Raw genomic sequence first — 12876 nt, 5'->3', positions numbered from 1 at the left:
AAAAAAAAAAAAGATTAAAGCTAGACCCATATCTTTCACCATGCACTAAACTAACATCAAAATGGATCAAGGATCTAAATATTAAAACAGAAACACTAAATTTGCTAGAAGATAGCATAGGTAGACATTGGTGTAGGCAAAGACTTTATGAACAAAACCGTGACTGCACAGGAACTGGTTTCTTTCTATCACAAAGAAACTGGGATCTCTTCTGATTGAAAAACTTTTGCACAGCAAGACAAGCCACCTGCAGAGTGAAGAGACAACCCACAGGGAAAAAACGTTTTCCAGCTGTTCCTCAGACAAAGGATTGCTATGGAGGACATATAAAGAGCTCAAGAAAATCAGACCTGCCTAAATTTAGAGACCCAGTCCAAAAATGGGCACCTGAGATGAATATACACTTTTCAGCTGGAGACGTACAAACAGAAAATAAATATATGAAAAAATGTTCCAAATCATTGTTTATGGGACAGATGTAAATTAAAACAATGCTGAGATTCCATCTCACCCCAGAAAGAATGACTGTTATCAAAAAATCAACCAATCACAAATGCTGGGGGGGCTGTGGAGAAAAGGGGCCTTCTTCGCTCTTGGTGGGAGCGTAGGCTGGTGCACCCACTGTGGAGATTCCTCAGAAAGGTAGGATTAGAGATTCCATTTTACTCAGCTATTCCCCTCGCTGGTGTCTTCCCAGAAGAATTAAAATAGCACACCACAGTGATGTACGCATGCCCATGTTTACGGTGGTGCACTTTGCCACAGCCAAATCCTGGAAACAGCACAAATGTCCATCAACTGGTGAATGGATAAGAAGATGTGTTTGTTTTTAAACGCAATGGAGTACTACTCGCCATAAAGAAGGATATGCTTGAGGCATTTCTAGGGAAATGGATGCACCTTGAGATCATACTCTCAAATTAAATCAATGGGACACATGTAAATGCCACATTGCTTTAGTGTGAGAAACCAAAGGTGTAAATAAAGTCCAAAATGTATAACAGATATTGTGAAACTGGAAGAAAATGTTCAAACGGGCAGGGGAACACTGGAGGGGGGAGGAGAAAGGAAAGAAGAGACAAAAAAAGTCAGAAAAAAGGAAGAAATGGAAACAAAGCTTTTGTAAATGGGGAGGAGAGAAAGGGTGGAAGAGGGAAGAAAGAGATCAAGTTATATCAGGTACAGGTGCAAACTCTATGATGAAGGTGACCATTAGGTAGATCTAAAATGTACCAATAAAATCTGGTTGAAAGTTGGAGAAAAACAACTATTAAAGAAAAAACCTGGTGCTGGGGATTTAGCTCAGTGATGTAAGTGCCTGCTTGGCAAACTCGCAGTTGTGAGTTAGATACCCGGTACAAAAAAAGAAAGAAAGAAAGAACGCACCCTATTGAGGTCAGGGAAAGAAGGGGATTTCTTAGACAACCAAGAGCCACAAAGGAAGGAAACGGTATCCAGCTACAGTAAAAGGTGGTCGTTTTTTGTCTGTGTCATGGGAACAATAGAAAGACGCGTCTTAGGAGGGGACAAAGCTCAGTGATGTGTGACAGACGTAGGGTTTGTACCCCAACTTCCCAACAAATGCTTTCATCTTACACCAGACAGAATGACCGTCCTCGAGCAATCAAATAGCACCACATGCCGCCCTGGCTGTGGTGACAAAAGGAGTCCTGCTACCTTGTTAGTGGGAACATAATCTAGTAGGACTATTTTGGAAATCAGTTTGGAGGATTCTCAAAGCAGCAAGAGTAGAAATTCCATTGACCTGGAATTGCTCCTCTTCTAGGTGCCTTCCAAAAGAGCTAAAAATTACATTACAGCAATACACGATACCAATGTGCACAGCAGCTCAATTTGTAATAGCCAAATTCTTTTTTATTTTATTTTATTTTTTGGTACCAGGGATTGAACTCACAACCTTGCACCTGGCAGGCAGGCGCTTATGCCAGTGAGCTAAATCCCCAATAATAGCCAACTTCTGGAAGCAGCTTGTTTGTCCACCAACAGATGGGCAGGTAAAGGAAATGTGGTGTCCACACACAGTGAGCACTTCCTACCTGGCTACACAGACAGATTCTAGACATTTACAGGGTAAGGGATATACCTGGAAAATATAACGTTAATAAATCAGACACACAAGCTTCAACACCGTATGATACCCCTCATTTGAGTTAGGCAAAGGGTAAAAAGCAAAATAGAAGTTTGATAGGAAGGCAGGACTTTTGTAAACAGGAAGGGGTCCAAGAAGTGAAGGGTTGTGAGTGTGTGTGTGTGGGAAGAAGTGAAAAGGTTTAAAATGTGTCTTACACATGTACCAAACACCTGCAATGACTGTAAACGTCGTATGTCATAAATATGAACTAATAACAATCCTAACAATAACAATGAAAATGGGGAAAGTGGGTCCAGAGGAGGAGAGAGGGGAACAGGGATACAAAATAACCAAGATGTGTTATGAACATGTACCTTGTGTATTGCAAACATATGCTAATAAAATAACGTTAAAAAAAGACCAGGTGACCATGTTTACTCACTGGACAGACAAAACCTCAGGAGACTGGTGACAGAGTCACAGATGGCTCAGGCCCCCACACAGGTGATATTACTGTTTTTTTTTTTTTTTTTTGTATTTTTATCAGTACCAGAGATCGAACTCATGACCACAGGCTTGCAAGGCAGGCGCTTATGCCACTGAGCTAAATCCCCAGCCCCAATATTACTGTTTTAAAAATTAGTCTGAATCTATGCAAGTAAAACTACAGAAACTCATATTTCAGAATCTAAACTCCAGAAAAAAGAAGCACTTGAATCTGAGGGATGATGTCGGCTGTTTACTGTGGGTTTGCAATGGCAAAACCAAAATAAAACACAACAAGACAAGACAAACCCAAACAACCTAACATGCACAGAAAGGGAGATGGTTAATAAAGCAGAGAATATTCACATGGCTACCCTTGGCTGAAAAACGTTCGGGTTCGTTGTCCTGACCCAAACAACTGGCAATAAATGGAATAAAAAAAGCAAGTTGCAGAGACATGTACACAATAAGATCCAATTATAAAACTAGGAATCTCTATTTCTTTGTTAACTTTCTATATATGTTCATAGAAACACAGAGCTTAACATTACTTATTACGGGTGGGGTGAATAGGGGGGACTGGCTGTTGTCAGTTTGAGTTTTGTACATTTGCATATATTTTATTGCAAGGAATGCACTTTGCTATTGTAATTTGTTAAAATAAAAAAGGAAGGGCTGGGGATTTAGCTCAGTGGCATAAGCTCCTGCTTTGAAAGCAGGCAGTCGTGAGTTTGATCCCCGGTACCGATAAAAAGGAAAAAAAAAAAAAGGTCATAAAAAAGGAAGAAAAAAAACGCTAATCATGCATGCATGGACATATATCCATGAGTGTGTGTGTAGGTGTGGAGGGCAGCCAATAGGTGGAGGTGTAAGGATATAAAAAGAAATGTAACTATTAACATATACTGTACATGACTCAACCCCAACTTTATACCTGAAGTAGAAAACACATACATGTGAGCATAGGAAAAACATCGGGAAGAAATCCCATGAAAATGTTTACTGTGTTTAGATCTGGATAATAAAGTTATTAGTAACTTCAATTTTTCTTCATAGTATTCTACTTCTGATTTTTCTTATCTTGAATACAAATTACATTTATAATTAGGAAAAATCTTTTAATAGTTGAAGAAAGGGGAATTCTGGGAGATAAGGAAAAGTCAAAAAAGAGTAAAAGTAAAAACAAGCTATGATGATACGAATTGTTGCCAGACATGGTGGCGCCTGCCTGTAATCCCAGCAGCTGGGCGGCAGAGGCAGGTCTGTGGGTTTGCAGCCGGCCTAGGCTACATGGTGAGTTCAAGGCCAGCCTGAACTGCATAGTGAGACCCTGTCTCAAGTAGCTTGTACCCAGATGTCCCCCCAAAGCCTCATGCACCCCTAGGTAGGGTTTTTCAGAGGTGGCTGGATCTAGGGTGTGAGAATATGGTTTAAGGGTGTGTGATAACTAAATTAGCTCCTGATTGGTTTAGCCTAGTTCTGGGAAGGCCCACCCTGGGTGTGGTTGGCACCAACCAATAGGTTTGTGACCTGGATGGGTAAGAGGGCTTGTTGTTGCTGCTTCCTGCCTGCCCTGCTGTGGACTGTTGCTCTTCTGGAATGCTCCTCTGCCATGCCTCCCTGCCTTAAAAACCAGCCATCTATGGACTGAAACTTCTAGGAATTGTAAGCCAAGATACACCTTTTCTCTTTTAACTTGTGGATGTGAGGTATTTTGTCTCAGCAATGGGAGAAGTTACTGAGACATAAGTTAGCCCCTTAAAAAGTAATAGCTGAATATTTTCTAAATAGCTTAAAGCAAAACAGGAGTCCCTCCTCCCTATCCTGAGGGGAGACCTTCTCAGACATTCCCTGGATTCCTGAACTGCAGATAGTGTTGAACCTCATATACACTGTTTTTTACCTATATAAATAAACTTACAATAAACTCTAACTTATATTTGGCACAGTTAGAGATTAACACCCATTACAAAGAATAAAATCGGTCAATTACAGTAACATTCTATAATACAGTTATATAAAACTTAAACTTTCCATTCCTGATAAGAAGACACTGCGGCAAAGGGATCACAGCAAGTGATCAGAGTTGTTCAGTTATTAGAGGTGGCAAGAAAGCAAGCAAGCAAGAGACAAAACTGTTCTAAGTCTAGGGCTCTCTCCTAAGAGAAGTGGACTTCACGTCTCCAACAGGAAGCTCGAATCATCTTGCATTTCCTTAGCTTTTTATTTACCAAAACCAGAAGTCATCCCTTGGTATAGAGATGATCTGCATGGCAAGCTTGGTTAAATAAATTTGTACACTCTGAAAGAATAAAAGTGATGACAACTCTGCAAAAATGAATGGCGTAATAGTCTAAGCACACTTCTTTCAGTGACCACGCCTTCTCACCAGCCTTTCTGGGGGCAGAAATCAGGCCATTACAATGGCAGAGAATCTGTTATAAGCACTGTGAGGGACCGTATGTTGCTCTCTGGCGCCACCTACTGATCAAACAGCATTTCAGCTGAAAATAATTTGAATTTTTCTCTCAATAGAAGCCTGTTTCTCAGAAAAAGCGAGGTGCCCCCCCCCTTTTTTTCTTTTGTGGTACAGGAAATTGGACTCAGGGCCTTCTGCATGATAGGAAAGCACTGAGCCACACCCCCAGTCCTGCGAGGTGCTTTTCCACATTGCTTCTATGGACCCTGGATCTGCACAGATACTAGCATTATAAAATGATAACCTGGAAAACCTTAGCAAGAACTTACAACATATTTGCATCTAAACAAAATGTCAGGATCCTCTGTCTGAAGTTTCAAACAAAAGTAGCTGTGCAGATCACTTTAAGTATTGCAGATGCAATTTTGATGCAAATTTGATGCAATTAGGAAGGAGGTAGATGTTTGTGTAATATTTGTCAGAGGACTGAATATGTCTGCTGCTTCCCATTCTCCTTAATTATATAACGACTCACACCCCTAGCCCCAAATCATAGCCTGAGTGCAAAGAAGCATTAACATTCGGTATATTTTAACCAAGAATCAATTTATTAGGAAAAACATTTCTTTTCTGCTCATTCGCACTAAGCATTTTTTCTTTCAAGTATTCATATAACATTATGTAGAAAACGGACCTTCAAGCCAGTAGGTTTATTTGTATCCACGTGGGAACACACATTACCCCAGACTGGGGACATTTGAGAATGGGCTGAAGAGAAGCCGGGAGGTGCCATCTCCTACCCTGATTGAATGAGATGGGCAAGAACTTTGATTAGAGTTGGAAACAAATGCATTCCTGCTGAACGCCCTGAATTCCAACTCCTCACTGGAATCATCTGGGTAACACACAAGACCCTACCCTGGTCAGAAGGCTGACTCAGGCGGTCTAGGACTTGCTACAGTGTTAAAAAAAAAATTACAGTAAGCAGCAGAAAATACAATTTATTACTGTGTCGGCAGTGGTGGTGGTGGAGGCATGAGGATCCAGGAAAACATCACCGGGGAACCTCTTAGGGAACTGTCCTCCTCCTCTTTCTCTGTCACGCGCCCTGCCCTCCTCGAGTTCTAGTTATTAATCCGGTATGGAATCTGCTGGACAGAGCAGAGCCGGGTGTGCGGCTGCCTGGATGATGGAGTAGCTCTGCTTGGGCAGCTCCTGCTGAGACGAGGAGGAGAATACAGGCGGGGCGGTGGTGGCCACGGCGATGCCCTGGCCCCCGTCACTGACCACCGTCACTTCGGCTGCCCCCTCCTGAATCAGAGCGTTAAGGCCTTCGAAGTCCGTGCATGCGATGCCTGAGCTGGCGATGAAAGTCTGGTTGCCGGTGCCCTCCTGGGGCCTGGCCGCGGCCGCCGGGATCAGGGCCTGGTGCAGCGTGGCCCCGTCGGCCTGGTCGTGCGTGGTCAGCAGCACGGCCGGCTGGCCCATGGCGCCCGCCTCGCTTGGACACCCCGAGGACTGAGGGGGTGCGATCAGACTGACCTGACGCAGGATCTGCAGCCGGCTGTTCCCGGGCAACTCCTCGGGGCTCTGGGCCACCAGGGCGGGCGGGACGATATTGACCGCGGTGGCAGCGGCCTGCACGATGGTGTTCGCTTGGGGCACCTGATGGCCCACGATGATCTTCACTCTTCCCTCGCTGAACTGGGGCACCTGGCTGGGCTGGAGGGGAACCTGGAGGTGCCCGACGGTGAGCGCCGCGGAGGGCTGCTTGCCGGGGTCGATCTGAAGCTGCAGCACGGTCACATCTGAGTTCTTACTCTCGTGGTATTCACTGTGCTGCCTCTTGTGGCTGCGGAGCGAATCTTCCCTCATGAACGAGGCGTCGCAGATGTCGCAGTGAAAAGTCTTCTTGGCGTCCAGCTTGGCCACCTGGCGGCTGCTCTGCCTGCCCGCGTCCTTCCTCGCCAGAGCCTCGGCCTTGACCATGTCGGCGTGGAACTTCTTCATGTGCTTGCTCAGGTTGCTGGGCTGCTTCGTGTCGAAGCTGCAGTAGCTGCACTTGAAGGGGCGCTCGGGGCCGTGGATGCGCGCGTGGATGCGCAGCGCCGCCTTGCTGGCGCACGAGTAGCTGCACTCCGAGCACTTCTCCGGGTGCTCCGACTGGTGCACGCGGCTGTGCTTCCGGAGGGTGGCTTTGCTGTCACCCAGGAAGTCGCAGTGCGGACACTTGAAGTTGTTCCCGCTGTGCTTGATGCGGATGTGCGACTTGAGGTTCCCCTTCATGGTGCAGCGGACATTGCAGAACTCGCACTTGAAAGGCTTCTCCCCCGAGTGCACGCGCATGTGCCTTTTCAAGTCCGAGCTGATTTTGAACTTGGCGCTACAGAGCCAGCACTGGAAGGGGGCGTCCCCTGTCAACACAAGGTGAGTTTCCATAAGAACAGGCAGGCAACAACCACAGCGGATCCCCCCGAAGCACACACCAGAAACTGGCTTATATACCAAGGCAGGCGGGAGGCCACCTCCGGGAGGGGAGGGGGAGCGCTTCGCTTCTTCCCCAGCCTAAGCCACCACCGCCCTTAGGAAACCCAGAAGGGGTGGGGGTGGGGGATGAGATGGAAAAGAGCTATTTAATTGTCCCAAATCAGGTTTGCAAACACACTTGTCATGTTGTTTGAAACACTCAAGCTATGGCTCACACGGTTAATGCGCCCACTTTGCTGGTGAGTGGCTCGCGTCTGCAGAGCTTTGCATAATCCGTGGATTCTGATTGAGTTACAGTGTTGCCACAGACTCAGCAGCGCCTTTCCAAATGGGTCAGCTTCATGCTGCATTCATCCGAGTGTTCTTTTTACAGCGCTTGAAACACCAGCTTATGTTTCATGCAGATTTTTATTAATAGAGATGTTTATTGAGCAAAATTTAGTTATCCCACATCGCCAGCTGCACACTTTACTTGTGAAGTTACAGAATCCAGCTGCTTGCTTTTTTTTTTTTTTTTTTTTTTAAATAGACTCTTATTTGCTGAAACGATGAGCAGGGAAAGCAAAACTGCAAACCGGAATGGGCACGATATTCCGAATTTATTAACTCAATGAATGCCATGTCCGAGTTAGGTAAGGCACTGATGCTACCCCACCCCCATTTCAATCTTGTTTAAGCAAGTGACATTAACAGCAGCTGGCGGTCTTCAGTGGCTTTGGGACAGCAGACACTTCAGTTGAGTACACAGAACCGTCTCACTGGATGCCGTCAACATCCCCAGGAGGAGAGCGCTACCCCTAGCAGTCCTAGCTATGACACAGAGGCCCCAAGTGACTATAAAACTTGCCCATGGTCACTCAGTATGTGTAGCTGGGCTTGGATTCCAATCCCGACCGTTTCCAAAGCGAGACCATTGACTGTACATTTAACCCACGTTCACCTTCTCAACCTGTACACTTGGAAAACTGGGATTCATGTTCCAGCTTTTTGGCATAAGGCTTACAACACCGTCATAAGCTATTTGATAAATGCAGCTAGAGATTAATGCAGTGGAGATAAATGCAGTGGAGAGCAATTTAACATGTTTCTAGAAAATCCTGCCCAAAGCCTATTTTTGTAAATAAAGTTTTACGGAATACAACCATGTCTGCTTGTTTACAGTACAACCACAAGGGGCGCTGCTGCTACCATGGGCTGTAATTGGGCTTTCTCCAAGCCTAGCTATCTGCTGTCTGGCTGGTGTCAGAGGAAGTTGGCTTTTCCTGCCTTCAAAGGTTGTTGTTAGCTCTTTTTATGCCACCGTCCCTTTTTGGCAGTTTAATGAACCCTGCGAAAACCCTTCTAAGAATAATCTTTTAAATGCACAAAATAAATTAAGGTTAAAAAAATAGGAATTCCAGGGGTGGGGGTAAAAAAAAAAATAAAAAAAAAGAATTCCAAATTATATTCAAATAATTAAAATATTAAAAGAAAAATGTGTGATACAGCACTATGCATACTTTATCAACATATTCAATAGCAAGATCTTGCGGCAGGTCTTGTAGCTACAGTAAGTCCTAAGCCGAGTCGCTTGTAAACAATATTTTAATCTAGCTGCACCAACTGGGAGGAAAACATCTGATTTCTACTGGTGGCAGGTTCCCATCATCACTATCAACTGGTTACCTGTGTTCGCCACTGAAGGACACGCCAAGCACCAGTTTAGGTTGTAGAAATAACGACACAAGTTTTCTCCCATCTCAGTGCATGATCCTGCCTCCGGAATGTTACTCATGGATTCCTACAAGAGCTGTCTAGGACACCAGAGGAAGAATTCCTGATCCGAGTGTTCTACTAGATTTTCTGCCCATATTGCAGTGCTAGTTGTTTCTTTTCTGTCTGTCTTGATCAGCAGAAGTCAAACCCAGGGAAACCGAATCTCACAGCTAAGTTACAGAGCCTCACAACACTTTCTTTACACAAGGCCAAGGATTTAAATCCCTCCATCATCCTGCTCAGATAATCTCCTCAACTCTCCCTTCTCCACAGGCTGATGACTGTGCTGGTGTCCGGTCCACAGCAGGCCCTAACAAGTGTTACTGAATGAATAATGGACATCAGTCAGCATGTTAAGCTGATAGATTTTCTTGAGTTTAGGTTGCTTCTGAGATGACAGGTAGCCATCTATAGTGCATTCAATCAATAGAAAGGTAAGAACAGAACCCTATTAATTTAAAATTTTAGAAGTAGCACAGATTACAGATTTATAAAAGAAAAAAATGAACATGCTACGGAGGCAATGCATAGATGACACCTATCTAAATTTTTAGCCATCATCTGTCTTCTAGGCCAATTTAAAGATGGTACTACAAATTCACCCTTACATGTCAAAATGAATCACTATACATTATCTTCTCTATCTGAGGCTGGGAAAGACTTCTGAAGGAGATCAGTTGGACATCACTTATCCTGATGTCTTTTTTTTTTTTTTTAATTGGTACTAGGGATCAAACTCACGACTGCACGCTTGCAAGGTGCTTATGCCGCTGAGCTAAATCCCCAGCCCCTATCCTAATGTCTTAAATTGGAACAGATCACATCAATGTCCTCAAGTTTCCTACCTCCCACCCCTCTAGGTAGCAGGTTAGTGGACAGCCTACCCCTGGCCAGCAGATTCTCAGACTTGTGAGTTGAGCCAAGGTCAGCAGTCACCTACTTAGGGGATCCCCATCCCCAGCTGCTTCTCAACATGTGAACGGACAAAGGATGCTGTTGTATCTACAGAGGTTAGTGGGGTTTTTATTACTGCTGCACCACTGTGACAATCATGATATAGATTGGTATCTAGAAATGAGGTGCCACTCAAGTGGAAGATCAAAATACGGGACTGAGTTACAGGGGGAAGCCATAAAAATGACGATTCATATTTACTGCAAGCACTTAATGGCAGGTAAAATTTAGACACCAAAAAACTTAGTAACTTGATAACTTAGAAGACAAAAAAATACATGTGAGTTTGGGATTTGGGTAAAGAGATAAATTTTGGGAAGGAGAGTGAAAGTGTTTTAGAAGCTGCATATGATCAGGAACCTCTAAGAAAGAAAATCTTGAAAAAGAGCTGGCCACTTTTGACATAGAATTTAGGAAGAAAAGAGAAAAACAAAGATTTGCTGTGTACAGTTTCTCATTTCTGGCCTGCACATCTAGCCAGAGTCTTCAAAGTCATCTCTGAGCACCTTTTCAAAGTCAGACAAGAGCCTGCGGACGGAGATCCTGTCCAGGGCATGATTTCAACTAAATAGCACATGAGAAATGAAAGTCTGAATGCAAGCGTCTGCTGAAAATCTTCCAAGGAATTATTCGGTGCCAAGCAGATTCTCTCAGCTGGACAAACAGACTCCTAGGTCCCGCAGAATGTTACAAGAAGAAGACAGCACCTACACTTGAGTTTACAAATTGTAGCAACACTCCAAGAGAACTGCGGGCAGCTCTTCCAGCAAAACTGTCACCAGCCTAGATTACAATGTGGAAACTCCCAGGTGTTAGGAAGCAGGTTGAGAAAGCGTCTCCAAAGTCCATTTTCCAGTCTTCTTCAGAAGCAATGAAAGGAGGTGATGGAAAAGGTGTTGTAGCGTCAAGGAGCAGAGAGTGAACCCAAAGCCTACTCAAGGAACTTTCCCTGTCTCGCCAGTGGGACCTGAGTGCAAGATCCTGTGGAGTGGTGATTGCTAGAGCCTGGCGCTCTTCTGCTTCCAAACATCAGGGTTATCGGCATCACCAGGGCTCTGCTTCACCAGTGCATGCCGGGGAACAGATTTCTCTTCTTACTCTGCTTCTAGCTAGAGGAGCCAAACCCTGACCTGATGGAGGTCATGCAACCCCAGGTCTATGACAGGATGAGATCCATGGGCGTCTCGGGAACAATGTGGCTACATTCTGGTTGTCAGAGAGACATGCATGATGGTGGGCGCTTGCACAAATGGTCCCAACTCTTCAGCCTCCTTGTATCTTCGTGGTGACCTCTCAGTGTGGATGTGCTCAACCCCATCCTGGACACCAGGTCCAACCATGCCTCTTGCTTTAGATGATGTGACATCTGCAGACCTGAGCAACCAGAGGCTTGCGGTGGGCTTACACAGCGGAGCTTGCTTGCTTGTGTGTCTGCCGTCATCATGAGGGGGACAAGTTTGGGGCAGCCCCCGGCCCAGGAGGAGGATCAGAGATGGCAAGAGAGCAGAGCCAGACCACCCAAGCCAAAGCCAGTGGGAGACAGCTAGCCCACAGCCAGCAGATTCCCCAGCGAGATCTGTGGCTGCCCCTCCTGCCCCACACATAGGATTAAACTGAGCCATCACAACAGCACCCCCTGCTGACCCGAAATAGGAGAGCACTGAATATTTATTATAATACGCCATTGAGATTGGGTGGTGGTTGTTATACACCATTACTACATCAACAGCTAGCTGATGACGCATGCCGAAAGAAAAGCGCCCATAACCAACTATGTTGATTTTACTGTGTGCACGCATGTGTGTGTTTTGTTTTTACAGTGCTGGGGATTGAACCCAGGACCTCACACATTGCAGGCACCCACCACCAAAGCCTTGCTGTGGTTTTCCAATCAAGCTGTTTTAAGCTGAACTAACCAGCATGTACTCTAAAAATTACTGGAGACACATGCCTGTAATTCTGGCACTAGGGAGGCTGAGACAGGAGGATGGCAAGTTCCAGGCCAGACTAGGCAGTTCAAGGGCAGTCTAGTCTACACATGGAGACCCTCTCTCAAAAAATAAAAACAAAACAGAATTACTGAAATGCCTAATCATAATGCAGAAATTTATTAAAGTTGCATTGCTTATACCTCTATTTCACCTGGTGGAACTCCTCAAGACACACTTTACCAGTCAGGAAGTTATAGTTATACAATATATGTGAAGTTATCACTGTGATGGTCCCCCCATTACTGTTTTTTAAACTCCAACAAGCTGTTCTAGCTGTTCTCACTGTGTGACTCGGGGCTTTCAGCCGCGTGCTGGAGGTGGGGCCGGGGCGCGGGTTGCGGGTGGGGCTTACCGGTGTGGGAGCGCAGGTGCACGGTGAGCTGGCTGGAGTTGCGGCTGGCGTAGGGGCAGATCTGGCACTTGAAGGGCCGCTCGTCCGAGTGGATCCGCAGGTGCTTGTTGAGGCTGCTGCTGTCGGCCGCGGCGTAGTCGCAGGTCTTACACTTGTAGGGCTTCTGGCCGGTGTGGCACCGCATGTGGGTCTTCAGCTTGTCCTTCCGGCTGAAGCACTTGCCGCAGATGTCACACTTGTGGGGTTTGTCGCCTTCACATGCAGAGAGACACAGAAGGCATCAGGGGACAGGGTTAGAGGACAACATGCGGCCACCCGAGGATGCTTAGAACACCCCAGA

At 45.5% G+C, this 12876-nt stretch overlaps 1 protein-coding gene across 4 annotated transcripts in view; it reads right to left on the bottom strand.

The window, feature by feature from the left end:
* The window catches only part of Zfp64 (ZFP64 zinc finger protein), a 76549-nt gene that overhangs the window by 42645 nt on the left and 21028 nt on the right, over positions 1–12876 (bottom strand). For 3 of the 4 annotated variants that reach the window (XM_063248141.1, XM_005000843.4, XM_003463654.5), the window contains exons 5-6: positions 12537–12788; positions 5583–7411 (exon numbers count right to left, since the gene is read on the bottom strand). In XM_063248141.1, the coding sequence (XP_063104211.1) occupies positions 6129–7411; positions 12537–12788 (1535 nt within the window). In that variant the 3' untranslated portion in view covers positions 5583–6128. Of the gene's footprint in view, positions 1–5582; positions 7412–12536; positions 12789–12876 lie in introns of those variants that run through there. The other variant, XM_063248142.1, reaches the window with a different exon arrangement.

This window comes from Cavia porcellus, unplaced genomic scaffold (assembly GCF_034190915.1).
Source record: "Cavia porcellus strain 051 isolate PalLab524CR breed Dunkin Hartley unplaced genomic scaffold, mCavPor4.1 scaffold_5, whole genome shotgun sequence".
Lineage (NCBI taxonomy): Eukaryota > Metazoa > Chordata > Mammalia > Rodentia > Caviidae > Cavia > Cavia porcellus.
Note: the sequence above shows the minus strand (reverse complement) of the source record. Positions and strands in the feature narration are given on the sequence as shown.